Source organism: Prionailurus bengalensis, chromosome B4, assembly GCF_016509475.1.
Source record: "Prionailurus bengalensis isolate Pbe53 chromosome B4, Fcat_Pben_1.1_paternal_pri, whole genome shotgun sequence".
Taxonomy (NCBI): Eukaryota; Metazoa; Chordata; class Mammalia; order Carnivora; family Felidae; genus Prionailurus; species Prionailurus bengalensis.
This window is the reverse complement of record NC_057358.1, coordinates 111,709,571-111,733,005: the sequence shown is the minus strand read 5'-3', so window position 1 is coordinate 111,733,005 and position 23,435 is coordinate 111,709,571. Positions and strand designations below refer to the sequence as shown.

The following is a 23,435-nucleotide window of genomic DNA, read 5'->3' as shown; positions in this document are numbered from 1 at the left end:
CAGAGAAAGTAAGACATACAACCCTGCATACACAAAGCTGAATGTTTAAATCTTTTCTAGTTCCTATATGAAACTGATTTGTTTCAAAATTGTTTCAAAATATTAGTAGTTATGGGTGCCTTTAAAATGTAGTGAGGTTATATTTGCTCTTAAATGTAGCAAAAGCCCAGGATGGTGCAGCCATGGAAATGCAGCCTTTGAAGAGTGAAGAAGGTGGAGATGGTGATGAAAAAGACAAAAAGAAAGCAAATTTGCCAAAAAAGGAAAAATCTGTCTTACAAGGGAAGCTTACAAAGCTGGCTGTTCAGATTGGCAAAGCAGGTATGATAAACAAGAAAATATGGTGTTTTGCTTTTAAAATATACTGGCTTTATGCTTGAAAATCGTCTTTTGACCCACTTAAGGCTACAAATCATTGCTTTTGTGAGTGGAAGGGGAGCTAAAAAGTATTTTCACTTTTATCCACAATATACCAGGTCTTTTGAGTTCTTGCAGATCCTCACAATATCATGGCAGTTTGGGGAGCTCTTACCCCATCTCACGTGGAAGGAGGTGTCCTCTGTCAACCAGCTAATAAGTGGTCGGGTTAGGATTAGTACCCAAGTCTGCCCAGTTTATTCAGAAGCCCATGCTCTCATCTCTGAATTTCTCAGGATTTCTGGAAGCATTAGAGAGAGGGCTGTTAAGATACTCAGTACAGGTACCCAGCTACATTTTAATAAAAAGAAATTTCACCACCCATTTTCTCATCTTTTTACTGACTATGAAAAAAAATTAGGTATATATTTTTCTAAAACTTACAGCTTAGTTAAATTGAATGGATTTGTTGGAGCACCATCCTGCTGAAGCTGAAATTTACTAAATTACTATCTTCACTAGAAAACACCTGTTACGATTTTATTTTTTTAATTTTTTTAATGTTTATTTTTGAGAGGAAGAGAGAGACAGAGAGACAGAGTGTGAGCAGGGGAAGGTACAGAGAGAGAGGGAGACACAGAATCCAAAGCAGGCTCCAGGCTGTGAGCTGTCAGCACAGAGCCCGACGCGGGGCTCGAACCCACAAGCTGTGAGATCATGACCTGAGCTGAAGTTGGATGTATAACTGACTGAGCCACCCAGGCACCCCTAGAAAACACCTGTTACACTCTTTAGGGGGAGAAAAAGCGGAAGCAGAGCTTTTAGCTAAAAACAGAGCATGCCCTCCAACAGTATCATCTGTATGAAAGATCACATGTGGATAAATCAGCATATATTATTAAAATCACTTAAATTCTATAATTCTGCTTCTTAGGAGTATGTCGGAAAAAGTGAGGTTTTTGCTTCTGTTCTCAATAAGTTTGTTTTCCGATAGCAAATATTTGCTTTCTGTAACATATAGCCGTATGGTAATACTGACTCCATGTTGGGGAAAAGGGTGGATTTTAGATGGTGGTGATATAAGTAGCAGACACTGGGCTGGATTATCAGATGCAGATATGTGGATTTGTCTTATCTTTTAGTATTCATTTGTAAAAGGCTACATAGTCCACAAAATAGGGAAATGGTTTGTAAAACATGATTAGCTCTTGGTTTTTTAACTTAATGAAGCACTAAGGATAGATGAAAAAAATAATTCAGAGAATGTATTTTTTTAATAAAAAATAGGGTTGAATGTTTAATTCCAAGTCTTCCCATGATCAGACTTTTACCAGCTTCTCTTTCAGCATTAAGCAGTTGGCAGCATGTAAACTGCCCGCTTATTCTAAGCTTTTGGTGTTTCCTTGTCATTGCCTGTTATTTTGTCTTAGCTTTAGTAGAAGGCTGAAGATACAATTAAGTCTAGGAAAGAATCATAAATGCTTTTCTACCAGTTCTCCCAGGGACAGGGCTAGACTTGGAAGCAGAAATTAAATCTGACAATGCTGAATGATGAGTTAGGTATAAGAAAAAACAAAACAAAAAGGTAACAGTTTATCAAAGAACTTAAAGTAAGTATTATCTAACCCATGGTAATTCTTCCAGTGGCTGATATGTAATTGGCAATGGGTAGTGTCTGGACTACTGAAATAATCACAACTTAACTTTTCTTTTCTTTTTTTTTTTTTTTTTTTTTTTATATACTGAAAGGTTTGTTGATGTCTGCCATCACAGTTATCATTCTAGTGTTATATTTTGTAATTGATACGTTCTGGGTTCAGAAGAGACCATGGCTTGCCGAGTGCACGCCAATTTATATACAATATTTTGTGAAGTTCTTCATTATTGGAGTTACAGTTTTAGTGGTCGCCGTGCCGGAAGGCCTTCCACTTGCAGTCACCATCTCCCTGGCTTATTCTGTCAAGGTAAGCAGAAAAGAGCTAAGTACACGTACTAAGTTTAAAGCCTTAGTTGGTGGAGAAAATTCACATCTGGTTACTCTTTTTCCTGGTTCTGAAAGTAGGAGCTTTCCATAAATTCCATAAATTTCTAAATTTCCTTTAGAAATGTTGTCACAGGTTTCCTCCTCCCCTCGCGCCCCTCCCCCACCCCCCTCTCCCTTTCCCACCCCCCACTCCCCAAGGTGAAGGTCTCTGTTCATCAAGACTTCTGTATTTCCTCCCAGGGCAGCCTGGACACGACACCCAGTGCAACCCTGCTAGGCAAAGTTCTAGTTTAATTTTCACTGTATGATAGTTATGTTGCAAGTCACATTGCCTCCTTTTTCCCATCTGTAAAATTCAAGTGTTTGTCATTCACCTGTGGGACAAGAGCCAAGAGGCTTCTCTCCAAGTCCAAGCTTCTAAGGCCTCCTTGTTTCCACTCTTCTGCCCTCATCACAACACAGCCGAGCTTCCACACAGTAGGCAGACCCCTTTTAAAATATAATCCAGCCGTGTTATTTCCTTGCGTAAAACTCCAGTGGCTTCTCGTCACACTTAGAAAAATCCAAGCTCACCGTGGCCTGCAGGCCCCAGGCAGTGTGGCCCTGCTGACCCCTCGGTGCTCATCTTGTACCTCTGTCCCTCTGGTCCAGCGTCACCAGCCCCCCTGTAGTTTGTCACATACTTCAGGGCCCAGTCGTTCTTCCCGTGGATCATCTGCTCTTACTTTATTCAGGTGTCTCCTGGTGTCACCTCTGGAAGCTCGATTCTTGTTTTCCAGGTAGAATTCTAAACCTGAGCTTTGACACCTTTGCCAACTACTATTTACTAAAGTCATCATCTGGTTGACAATTATTAATTTATTTTTATTAGTTTTATATCTTAAATGGAAATGGTGGATTGGATTTTTAGAAAGGTTTAGTTTGGATAATTTTGATCTTTCAAAATGACTTTGCAGGTAAAATTATACTTAATGGAAGAATGCTTCTGTTGTCAATTTTCTGATGTTAATTAGCTCTTCTCCTTAAGCAGTAGTGATGATGATGAGCAACAGAAGAAACAGTTTCAGCTTTAGCGCTCTGATCTTCAGTATTCCAGCATGCTTTGCAATAAGCCTATTAGGATAAGAATATTTTGCTTACTGTTTGGGTTTATTTTCTTTTCAGCCATTTAACATCTTCCGTTTCAAAAATAAAATAGTAAACGTTTTCAGGGTGATGAAGTGTAATCTATTTGTCCTGTTTTTTGATATTTTGAAATAATTGGGGTAAATAAGTTTTAGATGATCATTTTATCAGTACTGCCAGTTCATTTTGATAGTCACCAATAACATTAATTTTTCAGTTGATCAAAAGATGTAGGTAGAATTTACATTTCTTTAATAGAAAATGAGTAAGAGCATTGTAACTACTGTTCTTTAGGCTTTTATTAACGGTTTAGCCCAAATGTTACCAATTACTGCTCTTTTTCACGGAGCTGTGTCGTATTTATGGATGCTTTGTTAGTACTTTGCAAAGTGAAACAACTTTTTTTCACTGTAGAACTTAGTTTTTTTAGTATTAATACTTGCATCAATATTAATGCAAATCGTAAGTAATTTCAGAGGGTACACCTTTTTCTTCCCCATTTTTATTTCTTCCAGGAACCAATTCTTGCAGTATCTAGCATGTTAGCAGTCACAGAACATACTTGGTAAAACAGCTCTGTGTGGTTTTTAACCCATTCTTCATTTTTGAGAATGAAATATCAAGCATTTTAATTCGAATGCCTTTTGGGGCTACTGTGAAAACTCTTGGTTGTTTAGAAAGTGTGTGTTTTTGTTCGTGTAAATTAGAGGAGGAGATTATCCTAAGATGAGAATACCAGGTGTCTAGTATATGGAAAGGATAAAAAAGACCCACTCTGGTTTTGATCTCTTATGTCAATCTATCAGAGTCAAAAGAAGGGAAAAAAAAAAAAATGAGACAACTGTGTGCCCACAGGCTCTGTATTTTAACTGATAAAGCTACTTTTTCCTTGGTGATTTGTTTTCCACTTTGTAAGGAGACTTAATCCTTAAATGTACTATATTTTTGACAAGGTTGTAAGTACCTTTGTACTTGGGAATACAAATTGTCAATGCTCTTATAATGTGAAGACACTTACAGAGGCTGTTGGGGGCATATAGTCAACATGATTTGCATATGAGTACAGGTATCTGTATTCATTTACCAGATTATGTTATATAGTGGTAAAAAAAAAAAAGATTGAAACCACAGAAAACTGGTATGCTCTTTAGTTTTATTTGAATAGGTCAAATATACTAAAATTCTTCCAGTTGGTGCTTTATACTGTGTATTTGTATGTAGCTGGGAGTTTTTGTTCTTATTTTAAAGCATTTTACAATTTTGTGTAATGAGGTGATTAGTTTTGTATGTAGCTTAACTAGGTTTTTGTTTTTGTTCTTTTTTGTCACCATAGAAAATGATGAAAGACAATAACTTAGTAAGGCATCTGGATGCTTGTGAAACCATGGGAAACGCTACAGCTATTTGTTCAGATAAAACAGGGACATTGACAATGAACAGGATGACAGTTGTTCAAGCTTACATAAATGAAAAACATTATAAAAAGATTCCTGAACCAGAAGCTATTCCACCAAATATTTTGTCCTATCTTGTAACAGGGATTTCTGTGAATTGTGCTTATACATCAAAAATATTGGTAAGGTTTCTTTAATAATTAATTTATATATGAAAATTAATTTTTAAATGTGTAATGATTAGACTATATGTAGCTCTTCAGACCTACCCTTATTATATATAAATTGAAGAACTGAATTATGTTATGTTTTTAAAAGTCATGTGTTCAGTTAATATAAGTTTCTTTGATACAATTTGTATTATGAGTAAGATCTGCTGATGGACTTATATCTTCTATTTACTTGTATTTTCCTCCTATGTTTTGAATGTCCCATGTTTAGAAACTGTCAAGACTTATAACCAGAGCAAGTTATTAATTTTAAATTCTTACTAAGCCTATTTTGTGAAAGTCCAGATTATCTTACTGTAGAATTTTCTAGAGAAAATTTTGAAGCCAGATTTCAACTGAGTATGTTTTTATATATGCTTGCCATATGCTCTCTTTGCTTTCTCAGTAGATCCTACCCCTGAGGTCATCCTTAGACCTTTTGAAACTAACTCAGTAAAGTAATTCTAGACTTTGTGCTGCCTTAAAATAAAATATTTTTAACTTTGCAAGTTAAAAGTGTTATTTACAACATGAAGTATGAAATTGCTTGAGTTGGTATGTGTTCTATTGATTTATGGAGGAAGACCATGAACAAAATTGATATTGCAAGTTGTCTAGTGAAGATATGCATGAATTAGATTATTGGACTGAAAAGTTATGGGATCTTGGTTCTAGATCTAGCTTTGCCTTTTACTAGCTAAAAGTCCGAGCTTCACTTTCTTCAATTGTTAAGTAAAGACTATCACATCTGCCCTTATTAGTGCAGTGGCAATTATATAAGGTGGTATTTGGGAAGATACTATGAAGAAGTAAAGCTTTTATGTATGTTTAAGGCAACAGTGCTCTATTTTAATGCATTACTTTTATTTTAAGTTAAAAAACTTGTAAAGTAGACCGAATTTTGAGTTTATGTAAATGTTCAATGAAAACAGGAAGAGAAAAGGAAAGGAATTAAAATTTATGAAATCCCACTATGTGTCAAGAACCAACTGTAAGCTTTACATGCCTTATCTCACTTAATTCTTGGGTCATAAGTGCACCTGTTTTCCAGATGCTGAAGCCAAGGACCACAGCAGTGGGGTAACTTGCCAAAAATTCACATAGCTAGTAACTGGCAGGGCTGAGATTGGAATTCATGTCATTCTTGCCCCAGAGATCCTTTCTACTGTACCTTTTTGTGTCCCTCTTTGAAATGCTGCTATTAGAAGTTTCCTGTATAATTTTGTTTTAGAATGTCGCATTCTATTTTACATTATAAATTAAACTGTCATAGAGAAACAAGATGATACTAGCTTCTAAACCTTTTTCTCTTATAGCCACCAGAGAAAGAGGGTGGATTACCTCGTCATGTTGGTAATAAAACTGAATGTGCCTTGTTGGGACTTCTTTTGGATTTAAAACGAGATTATCAGGATGTTAGAAATGAAATCCCAGAAGAAGCACTGTACAAAGTCTACACCTTCAATTCTGTTAGGAAGTCCATGAGTACTGTCCTGAAAAATTCAGATGGAAGTTATCGAATATTCAGCAAGGGTGCATCTGAGATAATTCTGAAAAAGTAAGAGTAAAATGCTTAGATGAATAAATTGCTCACTATAGTTGCTTTATGGAATACCTACTATGTTGCTATTGTTGCTATTTCATTTTTTTGTGAACATCAGGCATTTGATAGGACCTCAGAGCTTTCCAGTATATTTTAACGGTATCTAGATACTTGCCCATGGTGTTCTGCCATTTTCATACTTCAGCTTCTTTTATTTCATAGTATTTTTCTATAGGGAAACTCTGCCCATCACTTTCAATCTGGTGGACTTTATAAAGTAAACCTTGCTCTTTGTTTTTAGACATGTTGATTCCGTGGTTATAGAGGATCATGAAAAATAAAAGCCTCCTGGGAAGAAAAACTCAAGTTTACATCTTCAACACAGCATTGTAGATAGTGAACTCGAAAAATGTGATGGATGAATTATAGATTAGTTTTTAGAACAGCAAAGCATTAAAACTAGTAGATCTTGAGAATTCTCCAATCAGGTTTCGTATTTATGCTGCTGCATTGTCATATTTAAATATCTCCTGTCATTTTGAGTCATTATCTTTCTTTTTTATTGTCCTTTTACAGAGCAGTAGTTTCAGTTTTGACATTACACATTATGTATAATTTCTCTGGTGTTTATATGTTATTACAGGTGTTGAAATTATTTTGGTTTCCTTTATTCCAGAGAGAAGTAGAGAATTTAAAACCAATTTAAAAGCAGCTTTGGAAAATTAAAGCTCATTTGAAATTATAACATTTAAAAAATTTTTACTTTTAATTTGCTTATGTGTAGATTATAATTCAGCATTAACCTTAATGAATACTTGACAGATTGTACTCTAACAAGTTTAAGAGACAGGTCTGTAAATAAATCACTGAAAAGGCAGCATATGACAGATAGGTACAGTTTTAGGATGAGTTCATACTCTTAAGAAGGATGTGACACTTCGTTATTTTTTTAAGAAATCTCAGAAGTAGGATTAACTTTAAGAGTCTTTTATTCCAAACATGTGGCACTTTAGAAAGGTTTTGGCATAAAGTAAGAGCACGAAGGGAAAGGAAGCCACATCAAAGGGAAGGAGGTGGGAATATGCTGGCCATATTGGGGAGGTATCTAGGTACACAGTTCAGCTGGGTAATAATGGGTTTTGTGACACACACGCCACGTAGAGCTTTCTTCCCTTAACTGTACACTTGGTTATCTGATTTCAGTATGAAAGTTTAGAAATCTGTCTCATCCATGGCTTGCTGAATACCAGATAGGTGGTACAGGGAGGTTTTTGAATCAAAACCGATCAGGCTTTTTGACCACCAACTCTGCAACGGTGAAATAAAATGATGCATGTGAACCATCTAGCTAGGAGTCTGATAGATAATAAGTATACAGTAACTAGTCCTACAGTGATATTTACATTTTGTCATGGGGCTCTTACACCTTAGGCTGAGCAGTAAAAAGGAAGTGGGCCAGATGATGTAACTGGAGTATGTTTTCCATCATCAAGGAGTAAGGTGGGTTGGGGGGGGAAGAAAGGATGGACTGGAGACATACTAATTAAAAAGCTATTACAATAGCTGTAGCTCAAAGTAAGAGCCTGAAGAAGGCAGTAGCAGGGGGAACAGAGAGAAGAGGCACCATTCAGGAGGTACCATTCAGGAGACTGTTACAAGGACAAACAGAGGAGACTCAGGAGCTGATCATATATAAAGTGGCGAGGAAAAAGGAAGTGTTCAGGTGAGATTTAAGATTTACATTGAAATTACTGGGCTGACGTTGATGTTAATATTGAAAAGGCAGCGTTTAGACTTGCATGCAGTAGATTTAGGTGTTGGTACAGCATCTGAATGGAGTTCCCGAGCAGTGATGGAGAGCTTTGGAAAACCATCAAAACAGAAGATGTGGATTTGACAGTCACCTGCCTAGAACAGGAGGAGGTCGCATCACCAAGGGAGAGGAGCAGAGAAAGGAGTCATGAAAAATAAACTTTAAATAGGGAAGTACATAGTGTGACCTTTATTTACTACATAATTAAAAGTTTGTAGTTAGTGTCACTGAAATTGAAACTATTTTGGCATTATCTCTCTCCTTCCAATAGAATGCTTATTTTAACAACAAGTTATTTTTTTTCTTTCATGGTTAAAACAATATAGGTGATGAAACAACATCTCAGGTAAGGGGTTGATTGAACTTGGCTTTTTACTTTAAAAGAAGAATATTTGTGAATTTTTTTGTTAAAGTTAATGCCTCATTCTGTACCAGAATGGACAGGTGTATCGTGTATTCTCTTCTGCCACTAGGGGTTCTTTTCAAAAATGTAAAAGCCTTGCGTTTCCAAAAGAGAAGGTTTAGAGAATATCTAGAGTAACTGATAAAGTGGAGAACTATCAAATGAGAACCATAAAAATTTAGAACTGTTTTTGTAAAGGGGAGGGTGAAAAGTGAATGTAATTTAAGTCTGTAGAAATGCAGCATACATAATTTCTCTAAATTCCAGTTGTCAGATCCCATGATTTCTAGCCCTTCCCATTCACTTAAGTGGCATTAACCATTATTTTTGTTAATTATTGATGTTTGGATTCAACATTTCCTTTTAGGTGTTTCAAAATCTTGAGTGCTAATGGTGAGGCAAAAGTGTTCAGACCAAGGGACCGTGATGATATTGTAAAAACAGTGATTGAACCGATGGCTTCAGAAGGCTTGAGAACCATATGTCTTGCGTTCAGAGATTTCCCAGCAGGAGAACCAGAACCCGAGTGGGATAATGAAAATGATATTGTCACCGGCCTTACGTGCATTGCTGTTGTGGGGATTGAAGACCCTGTGAGACCCGAGGTGGTGAACCGTTCCGTGCTCTGCATGTGCAGAATCTCTCAACCCCAGGGCATCTAGGCACTGACTACAGCCGCTTTTCTAGTAACCTTCTTGGTGTTTGTGATTTAATTTTTTTTTCTGTGTCAGTCCAAAAGGTGAAGAAAATATAGTGCTTGTGATGCATATGCTACCTATGTATAGTTTTTTTCTTTTTAAGTTTATTTATTTTGAGTGAGAGAGAGAGAGAGAGATGGCAGGGATGGGCAGAGAGAGAAAGGGAGAGAGAGGATCCCAAGCAGAGGATCCCTCTGCTGACAGCACAGTGCCCAATGTGGGGCTTGACCTTACACACCACGAGATCATGACCTGAGCTGAAATAAAGAGTCAGATGCTTAACCGACTGAGCCACCCAGGCGCCGCCCCCCACCCCCATGTACAGTTTTTTAATTAGACCGCTTCCCTTGAGGATCTTATGTACTGATAGCACCATAACCTAACACAGTACCTTGAACTCAGTAGGTTTTTCCAGTCATATTTATGTTGAATAATAGATGCATTAAATTATGTGCTTTCATAGTTTGTAGACCACCACTGCTCAATAGAACTTTCTTGTGATGATAGAAGTTTTCTAGATGTTGTTCAACACAGTAGCCACTCACCCATGGGACTTACGAGTTTTTGAAGTATGGCTAGTACAACTGAAAAACAGAATTTTTAAGCTTTATTTAATTTGAATGGAAGCATCTTGTTACCATACTGGACAGCATGCATCTCTAGACTTTGTTTCTCTTCTTTTTATTTTAAAGTTTATTGAGCAACTGCTGTGTGCCAGTCACTATGCTAGGGTACTATAGCCATAAAGATTTTTGAGATTTGTTCCCCGGCCTCAAAGAAGTCACTCTTGGGTGGGAATGAGCAAACACGTAAACAGCATGAGCCCCAACTTTGTCTAAAGCAATAGCATCTTTTTATTGAATTCTTACTGTGTGCCAGATACTATGCCACCTGCTTTACATGTATTATTTCATGTTCACCTCTATTAATTATTACTCTAATTTGACAGATGAAAAAAAGTCAAGGTGTGTAGAGGTTAGCTCTAGACCATAGAACTAGTATGTTCAAATTTTGGCTTTGTCTAAAACACATGTTCTTAAAAGATCACTATGCCATATATATATATTCTTTAATATTGAAAATGTTTCTTTTTTAAAAGTGTATTTATTTTGAGAAGGGTGTGTGTGTGGGGAGAGAGAGAGAGAGAGAGAGAGAAAACATGAGCAGGGGAAGGGCAGAGAACGAGGGGGAGAGAGAGAATCCCAAGCAGGCTCCTCACTGTCAGCAGCACCCAATGTGTAGAACCAAGTACTTCTTTAGGAACTAGAAATACTGCAGTAAACAAAATTGTCATGAAGTTTATATTCTAGAGAAGTAAGGAGGCCAAACAGACAAAATAATAGGTACTTACTATGCCAAGAGAAAATACATACTGTGAGGAATAAGGCTTGGTCCCCACCCTCAAAGGCTTTATATTCTGACTGGCATGTGGGGGTAGTTGGGAGGGTGATATCAGATAAGACAACTACAAGTGAAAAGAGCTACAAGGGATAGGCACAGGGTGATGAAATAGGTAACTGAGAGAGACCACGTTAAGAATGTCTGAAGATAAGACATTTGTATTGAGATCTGATGGCTGAAAGTGAGCCCGCCATTTTAATAGTTGTGAGAAGAATATTCCAGGCAAACGGAACCAAAAATACAGAGAGGCCTGATGGTGAGAAAGTCTTAGCCATTTCAAAGATAGAAAGGAGGCCACTATGGCCAGAAGTATGGACAAGAAGGGGCAGGTAGGATTATCTTTGGTCTTATAAAGACAATAAGGGTTCTGAATTGTATTCTGAAACTCACTGGGAAGTAATTCAGGCTGGGAAGTGACATGATTTGTGTTGTTGAGAGACTATCTTGGGTACTGTGTAAGAAACAGAGGAGGTGAAACAGGGAAGCCGGAAGATTATTGCAGTGATTGCAGGCAAGAGATGGTCATGCTTAGCACTTCACATAGTGTGGCAGGGCAGATGAAAAGAAAAGGATGATTTCAAAGTAAATGGAGGTAGAACCAATAGGAATGAATCTGTTGGGTTGGGATATACTGTTTTTGACATTGTTGAGGTGTCTGAAACATCCAAATGTATGTCATGTGGGCATTTGGACCTAGTAGCCTGAAAGTGGCCTAGGCTGGGATATCCACATGAGGGGTTCCCAGAGATCTCCTGGGGAAAGTATAGCTCTACAATTAGATGCCCTATAGAGGACAGTCTGCTTGCATAACTGGGTGATGGTACTACCGGTGGAATAAGAGAATCAGAAACAGCCTATATAGAGATCAAGGTAAATTCCATTTGGGGTTTTAGAGTTTCAAATGCTTATGAAATATACAGGTGGGTAATGTTTCCCAACCTTTGGTCAAAGGGAAACCAAAGTTTTATACATGGATTTATGCCTTAAATCTTACCTAAATGTAGTATTAAATCAGGTGTCTACAACTTTTGTCCTTTGGAAAATATATGGCTTTTATCATGCTCTTGGCATTGAGGTTGATGGGAGAGTTTCATCTTTTTTTAAACATGTAAGTGGCACTTAATTTTTTTAGTATCACCAAATGAGATGGGTACTTTCAGACTAAAGTGAGACAACGTGATATACAACAGCTTTCTCTTGGTGGGTATTCTGGACTGTGCATTTCTGATATAGAGAATTTTGATAAATTAGGTATCTAGAATAAATCCAGCTTTATTGCATTTGCATAGGTTCTTGAACGTGGTAATTGGCTTCTGTTCAGTTTCCTATCTCTAAAAGTGGAGGTAGTTTGTCAGCTTTGAGTGGAAGTATTTGGTGTGGTTAGTGGGCCATCAATAAATGTTAGTTTGTCCTTGTTAAATATTGTTTGCCACATCTTTTTAACTTGAGAGCAGCTTCTTCCTCTTATTCATTGTCTCCCTATTTCAAATGATCTTGGGATAGCACCCAATCAGTGAGTTCTTGGGTAGACAATCTTGAGTTATTTTTTTATCTCCAATAAGATATCCAAATATATATTACATTTATACAGCAAACCAATGTTTTCAAAATCAAATTTTGATTTCTTTTTTAAATAGAGGTATGCACTATACAAAGACACAATTTTGTGTAGATAGAGGTATGCACTATACAAAGACACAATTTTGTGTAGATAAGCCATGAAAGCTGCTTCCAGAGACATTACATTTAAACTGTATTTATAAAAGAAATCATAAACTGTCAGCCTGCAAACCAAATTTAGCCTTCAGTCAAATTTTCCTTGGACCGTGTGTGTGTGTGTGTGTATGTATGTTTAAAGAGTTATGTATTGAGAGAGCATACACAAATAGAGGTTTCTGTTTTCTCTTGAAGTTGTAGGTTCTATCAATATTAGATGCTTACTCCACCATAGTGAAAACAGGCTGGAGCGGAATCTCTCTCTCATGAGGCATTAGTTTGGGGTTTGTAACTGTGAGAGTGTTTTCCTCATTTATGTTACCCACATGGCTCTGTAGGCATTTGCATTTGCATCTGCATCCTCTGCTCTAGAGGGATCAGTATGGATTTCCTGTTAGAGAAGAGTAGGGAAGGATTTTGTAGGCAAAAGGAATTGCTAGAAGCAGAGACACAGAAACAACATAGATTATTCATCCATCAAGATGTGTAGTAGAGGAGAATTGTAGATAAACTGGAAAACTATTCTGAGGCTCAAGTGTGATACTTTATTATACTAAGAACTTTGTGGTTTATAGTATAATAGTAGAGGAATCGTCACATAATTTTAAGAAAATCTATTAGAAGAATAATTCTATCAAGTCTATCAGATGTTTTACAGGAGGAACAAACGTAGACAAGGATACCAGGTAGAGGGAACAAGGTGCAGGGAAGGTTTGAGGTAGAATCCACAAGATTCCCTGTCCTTTAAAGATGGATAGGATAAAGGAGATGGAAGACGTCATGATGATGGCCCTTAGGTTTCTGTTAGATACATAGGTTTAAGAAACATCGTCCCCTTTTTGGACACCCAAATTCCAATGTCCACTTCTCTGATGGAATTATGGACCCAGCACTCACAATGAGGTGGGAGAAAAATGTAAATTTGAAAGTTATTAGCACATACATGACAGTTGAAGTTACAAGAGTAGGTAAAGTCATCCTTAGAAGATAAGGAGTGGGGGGAGCGGGGGGCAGGAAGTGAGCCACCCATACTATACTCTCAAGAATACATCAGCATTTTACTGTGGTGTGGTCTGGGCAGTAAACCCAGAAAGGTAGAAAGCCAACCAGAAAAGAACTGCATAATGGTTGGGGAGGGGGAGCATTTTAAGAAGGCTTTGGTAAATAAATAATGCAAACATAAAATAGAATCACAACTGAAAATGAAGCCTGAACTAGGACTGTGGCAGTAGAAGAGGAAAGAAGAGATTATTGGGAACAATTGAAGAAATACTGAATATATTGAGATGAAATTTAAATTTTCATTATCTGTGGGACGATGCAGTAATGCATTATGCAGTGGGTTCCCCCCCCCCCGGAAATATTAATTTTCTTTCATAATATGATTTTTTTTTCTGTGTAAACCAGGTACCAGAAGCAATAAGGAAGTGTCAGAGGGCTGGAATTACTGTGCGGATGGTCACTGGTGATAATATTAATACCGCTCGGGCTATTGCTACCAAATGTGGTATTTTACATCCTGGGGAAGATTTTCTATGCTTAGAAGGTAAAGATTTCAACAGAAGAATACGAAATGAAAAAGGAGAGGTAAGGATTGTTTTTTGTTTTTTGGTTTTTTTTATGTTGATAAATTTTTCATACATTAGGAATTTCATTCAACAAATAACATACTGAATATGCACCATGTGTTAGGTATCACCATGAATAAATGCAGCCTGCACCTGAAGCACAAAAACACTAAAATTTTAGGATTTCATGATCTGGAGATTTGTCCTAAAGGGACAAAAAAGAGCACTTCTTTTTTTCAGTCTAGGCCAATTTCAGAAGTGTATGTGTAAGTGAATGTGGGAAGAGGAATTTGAAAAGGTTGATAACGGAGCATATTTTAGGGCACCTCAAACTCTTCTGAGCTTTTTATACTGTGCTAAGGAGTTTTCATTTTTATAGACAGTAGGAAGATTTTCTAATTTTGATTATATACAGTAGCGGTTCTCAACCTTGAGTATGCATCACAGTGACCTGGAGAGTTTTTTAAAAACCTTGACTGCTAGGCCCCAACCCAGAGTTGTTATTTGATAAGATGATAGGCTTGGTGCCTTGTTCAAAAATTTGCATTTCTGACAAGTTCCCCAGAGTTGCTGATGGTTCTGGTCTGTTAACCATACTTTTGAGAACTGCTGATACATATGCCAGATTGCTAATTGGGGAATTATAAAACTAGATTTGGCTGCATTTTAACTGTCATAAACATTTATAGATTGAGCAAGAGAGGATAGACAAGATTTGGCCAAAGCTTCGAGTACTTGCAAGATCATCTCCTACTGACAAACATACACTGGTTAAAGGTGAGTAGGTTTTACAGTTATTTCACAATTTCTTAATAACAGAAATGTGTTCTCCTTCTGAAAATAGTAATAGATACTGAATAATAGATTTATTGACTCTAGGATGTTGTCTTTTCCAATAAAGTCTAAATACATTTCCTTTTTATTTTTTTATTTCTTTTAATGTTTGTTTATTTTTGAGAGAGCGAAATAGAGCATGATTGAGGGAGGAACAGAGAGAGAGGGAGACACAATCCAAAGCAGACTCCAGGCTCTGAACTGTCAGCACATAGCCTGATGTGAGGCTTGAACTCACGAACCAGGAGATCATGACCTGAGCCGAAGTTAGACACTTAACCCACTGAGCCACCAGGCACCCTATGAATCTATTTCCTATTCACACCTTTGGTTAATTGTGTTTATCTTCAGTAAAACAGGATATTGCTCCTAATGTAACCTTAGTTTCTGGACTTGGTCCTTGCCCAGCGTCTCAGCAGTTTTCATTTCTCTATGTGTGTTTGTTTCTTTTTAACTTCAGGTCTGTAAAACTGGCTGGTCAGGGTACTCTGCAGAATCATCTTATTAATTAAAGGGGATGTTTTTACAGCAAAAATATTATTTTTGTTTCAGGTATAATTGACAGCACTGTCTCAGAACAACGCCAGGTTGTAGCTGTAACTGGTGATGGTACAAATGATGGCCCAGCACTAAAGAAAGCCGATGTTGGATTTGCAATGGTAGGAACTTACCTGTTTAAGTATTCAGATATAATTTACTGGCTGAGTTGTTTGTTACTAAATTGCTATTGATACTAAACTCTGTACCTCAAGATTTGAGTCAAAGTATGTCTCTAAATTGATATATAAGTCTGAGTAGTTTGTAACTACATTTATTTGATGCAGTGAAATCTGGCTAGAAGGTGACTCTTGAACACTTATAACATCATGCATTTACCTTATACTCTGCAAAATGTATATATGTATCTGTCATCTGATCTGAACCTTTCAGCAATCCTCTTGAGAGACAGGCTTTGAACAGATGAGAGAGGGAGTGTGTGTGTGTGTGTGTGTGTATGTGTGTGTTTGTCTAAGTTAAAAATATGATTTGAGAATCTTCCACTCAACTGAAAATGTCTGTTAAAGAGTCACCGAATCATCATTTCATATATAATAGCTATAATCCTCTTTCAATTGGAAAAAATGTACTTCCCTCCCCCACAAGTCTTGGATTTAGATTTGATTATTTAAAGTGCTAGAAAATCTCAGCATTTCATTATTATTTTCTTTTACTCTAGCCATAATACTGATAGTGTACTGATTAAGTATTTACTATAAAATTGCTATCATGAAATATATGTACTACATAAATGTTTAATGATTGATAGTAGGTTTTTCATATCTTTGGATCAATTTCTTCCTGTGAACCTTCATAGCCATTGTATAGGTATTAAAGTTTTTGGGGGGCACTTGCCCCCTCCAGGGGAATTTGTGATGGGAATTATGTGCCTCATCGTCTTTCTAAAATATGGGAGACTTGAATCGCGAAGCATAGTCTGGCCCTACACGTTTCAGATACAAGATTATATATGTGTACCAATGTTTATTTGTGTAATTCGTCCCCCTGATATTTTGCTGCTAAAATAGGGGTTTAGCAGAACCATCACCATGGTGACAGCCTTTCAACTGGCATGAGAGAGATGGAAAGAGGAAATTCTGTGGGTGAAGTGCTCTCAGCCGAAAGCTGTGAACCCCAAGAGCCCCACCCTACCCTGTTCCAAACTCAGTAGGGTTGGCAGCAAGTTTGTCTGAATTTCTGAAGACTTGTGAAAGGTAGATGAAGGGAGAAGGAATATTGAAGTGCCTTTCCTTTGGCTGTGGGCAGATAGGATCATTGTTCACTTTAGGAACACGGGATCACACTCTGCTGCTCTTGAGCATTTACCAGGACTCTGACTGTTACTTTCATCTGGACAGCCAGCCAGGAAGGCTTTTGCAGTGCATTTTAAAAACTAAAAAGCTTTCTTCCCAAAACTTCAGTGTTTAAGGCAGATGCTAAGAGGTTTCAAAACATACAGGTAAATATAGTATTACAGATAGAACAGTACAGTGGCTGCTTTGTTTAAGCCCGGAAGGTTTTAGGCCCATTGTACCACTTATTCTTTTTAAGTTAGCACATCAGACATCTAAATCTATTTTAAAAAGACAGAGGAAGAATGACTTGAACTTGAAAGCACTTTTGTTCAGTCAAGCTTAAGTTTACTTTGTGTATTTATTCAGTTTTTCAATCTTATATTTTAAAACTGAAAGACAAAATTATTTGGCTTGAGTTTTTAATAGATACCCGCAAGAAATGACTATTGATTAGTCCTTTTTAAATTTGTCTCTTACTTTGCAGGCAGAAATAGCCATTTTAGAAATACTATCTGTGTATTCTCTCTCTCTGTCTCTCTATATATGTACATAATATGTATGTATATCTATATACACACATATATATGTATATATATGTGTATGTATGCGTATTTATATATGTATATATATGTATATATAATGTATATATACACACACTATACATACTGATATTTAGAAAATTCAACATTAAAAAAAAATTTCAACATTAAAGTGACATTTACAAAAGGACTCCAAGTACATTATTAGCTTGTGGGGCACCTGGGTGACTCAGTTGGTTAAGCGTCCGACTTCAGCTCAGGCCATGATCTCATGGTTTGTGAGTTGGAGCCCCACGCCAGGCTCTGTAACAGCTCAGAGCCTGGAGCTTGCTTTGGATTCTTTGTCTCATTCTCTCTTTGCCCCTCCCCTGTTTGTGCTCTAGTGCTCTATCTCTCTTTGTTTCTCAAAAATAAATACAATATGTACTTAAAAAAAAAAAAAAGTACATTATTAGCTTGCAAAGAAGTCTGACTTTTTCCTCTATTTAGCCATGCCCCATAGATTCCTTAAGATTGCAAGCCTCCGTGGTACATTTAAAATATGATTATATTATTTTATTATATTACATTATTCTTACCAAAATTCACTTTACCATAACATACCGATATTTCTGTCCTCAGAGTCTGAGTACCATGATGTGTTTCTATAACCATATACATCTTTGGCAGTAAAATCTTCCCTAAGGTAATTAAGATCCCGTCTTTTTAAAGTTTGGATTAATAAAGGATTTGTTTGTTTATTCTCCAAACATTAAGAAGCCATTTTCAGTATTCTGGTCCAGAAACATTAGAGATGAGTAGTTGCCTCCTGAAGGTTCAACAGGCAGAGAAATAAATAATCAGAGCATGGTGGCACCAAGCGAAGGCCCAGACACAACACGCGGAGTGCTGCAAGGAGGAAGACTCTGCCTGGAGCAACTGGGAAAGGGTTTCTGAAAGAAGCGCCAATTGGAGTTGAGGGAGAGAGAAGAGGAGGTGCGGAAGTACAGCCCAGAGACCCTCAGTGGGGCTGCAGGAAGTTTAACTTGACTAGAAGAGGGTGTGTGCTCTTGGGAGGTAATGGACTATGAGGTCAGGCTGATTGGGGACCCGAAAAGGGCCTTAAATGCTGAGAAAAGAGAGTTCGTTCTTTCATCCGGTAGACCAGCCCTTTCCCGAGCAGACTTCCAGCGGAGTAAAGGAAGCTTGGAGACTCACAACACAGGGTGGTGCACGGCTCAGAGAAGCTCACAAAAAAGCTGTTTAACTTTTTCTGATGGAAGTTTCCCAAACTTACTTGACTATGGAACTCATTTTTATTTGGACACAAATTAACATCTCAAAATTACTCTTTAAAGTTTGAAGGATTCTGAACAAGGGTATGGTGAGGTTTGCATTTGTACAAGACGGGGGTGCCGAGAAACAGGGAAACCTATAGGGCTCAGATGTTTTAGATACGGTTCACGTTCCAAGTCAAATACTCCAATTAGAAGCTAGAGACTCAAATTTAAAATTTTTTTTTTCAACGTTTATTTATTTTTGGGACAGAGAGAGACAGAGCATGAACGGGGGAGGGGCAGAGAGAGAGGGAGACACAGAATCGGAAACAGGCTCCAGGCTCTGAGCCATCAGCCCAGAGCCTGACGCGGGGCTCGAACTCGCAGACCGCGAGATCGTGACCTGGCTGAAGTCGGACGCTTAACCGACTGCGCCACCCAGGCGCCCCTCAAATTTTAAATTTAGATTGTTTCCCCTTGAATATTTTTGAGAAAAGCTTATTTATCAAAACAATATATGCATTTAAAAAGTCAGATCACTTCGTAAGATTTACTACTTAGGTCCCCAGTGATAAGTACTATTCCAGCTCATTTTTTTGATGAAAGGAAACCGACTAGTTTAGCTGTTTGTTTCCCTTAGTTGTTTGCGTCCACATATCTAAATGACATGATGGTGCTTTTTTGTTTTCTTAAGCACTGGCTATTGACTTTTCGCCAAGGAAGGTGCAGATGTAGCCCTTTTATGGGCTCACCAGGCACACACCACGGTCACTTCCATAACTGCATACATGCACACTACCTATCCTATCACTCTTCCCCCAGAGTTAGAGCATGATTTCAGATAGATCAGCATATTGATCAGCATTGTGTTTGTAAATGCTGATCCAAGCTGAGCCGTGTGGCCTACTGATAAGTCTTACTTGCTTGCACAACTTTTTGTATTCCCTATAAATTATCTTTTTCATTGACTTTTTTAAATCTTTTTTTTTTAATTTGTTCACTCTTTTCTGTGTACTCCAACACTAATTCATCATCAAATTCTCCTTTCTTTACGTCAGAATCATCTGGCACTTTTACATTTTTACCTTCTTAGAGCTTCCTCTCCCAGACCTTCTGACATGCTTCAATGTGGACTGTTGGCTAGGCCTGCGACCCAGCTGTCTTGTTTTCTCCGTACCTGAGGATTTCCTTTTCCTCTCTCATGTCGGCTCTTGTATTTCCTGGACTCGATGTCATCATCTGTTTTGGTGTACTCCCTCATATAGTAATGCCGTCTTCTCCAATAACTTCCTGACAAAAAACAATTCAGGAGAGGTAAACTCTTTTATAACTTTTATGACTGAAGTCTCCACCCTTTCCTCACTCTTGATTCTTAATCTGACTTGGTATAAAGGTCTAGTTTGAAAATCATTTTTTCCACTCAGAATTTTGAATTCATTCCTCTATTGTTATGAACCATTTTGAATTTTGAACCTCTTGTGTTGTTTTCTTTTTTTGTTTTCCTTTCTGGAACTATATACGTCTTAGTTTCCAGTCTCCTGAAATGTAATGATTTTTTGTCATGGAACGACTTTCTGTTATGAAATAACCTCATTTTCTTCAATTTTGCGAAATTTTTTTGTAATAGTCATTTCATCGCCACTGTTTGTTCTTTTGGAATACCCACCCTGCTTCCCACCCTGTGCCTGGTGAGCCCGTAAAAGTGCTACGTCCTTCCCAGTTCTTGAACTGCTTGGACTTACTATCAGGTCTCCTTTTTTCATATTTACCATACCTTTGTCATCTTGCTTTATTTTCAGGGATATTTCCTCGGTTTCTGTTTTGTTTTAGTTTTGGGTTTGTTTTTGTTTTTGTTTTTTTCATTTCTGTGATCATATATTGTAATTTCCAAGAGTTGTTTTTGGATCTCTAAGTTTTTTGTTCTTGTTTTAGCATCCTATTCATGTTTCACTGATGTACCTTTCTAAGGATTTGACTTTTTAAAATAAATTTTTGTCTCTGCAGAGTCTGTGTGTCCATTTGCCTTTTGGTTTAGTCTCTTTCAGATTAGCCTTTCCTCAGATGTCAGGTGATTCTCGGTTGTCTCTGAGTGTCTACCAGTGGAAAGCTGGAAAGCCTTGGACCTGTAGGCGGAATTTGTCAAACAGAAGCCTCTCAGTAAAGTGTTCTGGCTTGGCCATTTCACTTCCTTAGGGTACAGTGAATTGTATTTTTAGGTCTTTTCTCTTAAGATTTCTCAGAAAATAATTGTCAAATCTGTACCTTAATACTGGTACAGTACTGGACAAGAAGTAGAGAAAAAAGGGTCGTGGTCTCAGCACTCAATAAACAGAGTTACTCTTAGCCTCTTTTTTTTTTTCAGGGTAGCACCCCTATATTCAGCAGTGCTTGGTACCCTTCAGTCTGGACCTTGGACCTTCTTTGTCATACCCTCTCTGATAAATTAGCAGGCAGTCTTCGTCCAGGTCATAGGGCTCACCAAATTGTCACTTGGTTGCATGGACTTGGGAAGAGGCCTTGAGGATCTAGGTGCCTTTTCTTTTAATTTTATTATTAACGTGTAACACACATACGGAAAAGTGCCTAAGTCATAAATGCACAACCGAGGGGCGCCTGGGTGGTTCAGTTGGTTAAGTGTCCAATTTCAGCTCAGGTCATGGTCTCACAGTTCATGAGTTCGAGCCCCACATCCGGCTCTGCTGTCAGCACAGAACTGGCTTTGGATCCTCTGTCCCCCTCTGTCTCTGCCCACCCCCCACTCATTCTCTCTCTCTCGAAATAAACTTTAAAAATTAAAAAAAATACATAAATAAATGTACAACTGAATGGATTATCACAAATGAACAGACCTGTTCTATGCAAGGCGAGAAATAGATTATTACCTATTCCCATAGGTGTGTCAGTCACACCGTCTTCTAATCGTTGCCCTGTTTCTCTGCAAAGATAACTAGTAGTCTGAAGATTAGCCTGTTACCAAACTTTGAACATAAGAAAATTGTGTTACGTGTTATTTTGAGTCCAGCTTGAACCTGTGAACCGCGAGATCATGATCTGAGCCAAAGTCAGACATTTAAACAACCGGCTGATCTACCCGGGTGCCCCGTGAGTCCAGTATTGTTGATCCATCATTATGCTTATGAGATTCACCTGTGTTGTTTTGATTAATCCACAGTTTATTAATGCATCCCATTCTACTCTTGACGGACGTGGTTCTTAGTTTGGACCTTCTTGGTACTTCTTCAGTGTCTTTGATCGACTTACAAGAAATCCTTCTCTTTTCATTCGTACCTTCACCCCTCCTTCCAGTGCTACCTGGTGCTGCCAAGTACTGGGCCTTGTATAGGAGCGTTCTGTAGTGCAAAGAAAGTTAATTTTCTGCTTTCCCTACTCTTGGCTTAGGATTCCGTTCTCTAGGGTCTGCCAGCTTACAGTGTGGTTATCTCCTTTCTAGCCTTTTAGGATTTCTTTGCACTGTCTCCTTTCTCACTAACGTTGTTGTGAGTTGTTATTGTTGCATGTATCTTTTTGTGTGACTGTTGGGAGGAACTTGGGTGATGCCTGTGTTCATTCCTCATTGTTTTCAAGCCAAGTTTGAACTTTCTTTTCTCCTTTTTAACTTTTAATAATTATTTAAACCAGTGAATCCAAAATATCCCTTAAAAGTGTAACCAGTGAAAAAATAATTAGTGAGCTGTTGAGCTTTCTTTTTTCTTTTTTGTATTAAGTCTTCAGAACCAGTGCATATTTTATACTTACAGCATATCTCAATTACAACACTAGGTTTTCATTGGAAATATTTGGTTTGTACTTATATTTCATGCAATATCTTATTCTTTGATTTTTGCTTTAGATGGAATATCTTCCTGACAGGTATCTCAGAATAAGTATATTACCTTCTTTTACAGTAAATTTAAGTCCTTAGTTACTAAGTATGGAGGTAACAATTTTTGTTATTTACTACCCTTTCGGATATTTAAAGGTTATACTTTAAACATTGACTCTAATTCACAGAATTTTTTTTAATAGGGTATCGCTGGAACTGACGTAGCTAAAGAAGCATCTGATATTATTCTCACAGATGACAACTTTACGAGCATTGTTAAGGCAGTTATGTGGGGACGAAATGTCTATGACAGCATCTCCAAATTCCTTCAGTTCCAGCTCACAGTTAATGTAGTAGCAGTGATTGTTGCTTTCACGGGCGCCTGTATTACTCAAGTAGGTTCACAGTTTTTTTTATTAAAACATGGTTGTTTTAAAGCAAAACTGTGTGTATAATCTGCTGCGTTTAAGTACTTAAATAGTTGAATAAACTGAACCTTAATATTATAGGTTAATTAATATAAAAATGTAATCCTGTTCTGTAAGTTATTAAATACAAAAGGCTTCCTGAGAATTTCTGAGTCCCTGAATAGTTATGAATGTCTATTAGGAAACCTGTCTTTTCTAGGATTCACCACTTAAGGCTGTACAGATGCTGTGGGTGAACCTCATAATGGATACGCTCGCTTCCCTGGCTCTGGCGACTGAACCCCCCACTGAGTCTCTCTTGCTCCGGAAGCCTTATGGTAGAAATAAGCCTCTCATCTCACGCACGATGATGAAGAATATTTTGGGTCATGCATTCTATCAACTTGTAGTAGTCTTTACACTCTTATTTGCTGGTAAGAATTCAATGCCTGATAAAGCTTTGGTTGTTTTTATTCCAAGCTAATGTAATCCCAGATGTTTTAATGTTACAACTTCTTCAAGAACAGAAGTTG

At 37.6% G+C, this 23,435-nt stretch overlaps 1 protein-coding gene across 4 annotated transcripts in view; it reads left to right on the top strand.

Annotated features, from left to right (window-relative positions):
• Positions 1–23,435, top strand: part of ATP2B1 (ATPase plasma membrane Ca2+ transporting 1) — a 131,935-nt gene that overhangs the window by 92,461 nt on the left and 16,039 nt on the right. For 3 of the 4 annotated variants that reach the window (XM_043562020.1, XM_043562019.1, XM_043562021.1), the window contains exons 8-17: positions 160–321; positions 2,107–2,321; positions 4,800–5,042; positions 6,386–6,627; positions 9,196–9,433; positions 14,051–14,230; positions 14,901–14,988; positions 15,598–15,704; positions 22,699–22,890; positions 23,123–23,336. In XM_043562020.1, coding sequence (XP_043417955.1) covers positions 160–321; positions 2,107–2,321; positions 4,800–5,042; positions 6,386–6,627; positions 9,196–9,433; positions 14,051–14,230; positions 14,901–14,988; positions 15,598–15,704; positions 22,699–22,890; positions 23,123–23,336 — 1,881 coding nt within the window. The remainder of the gene's footprint in view (positions 1–159; positions 322–2,106; positions 2,322–4,799; positions 5,043–6,385; positions 6,628–9,195; positions 9,434–14,050; positions 14,231–14,900; positions 14,989–15,597; positions 15,705–22,698; positions 22,891–23,122; positions 23,337–23,435) is intronic. The other variant, XM_043562022.1, reaches the window with a different exon arrangement.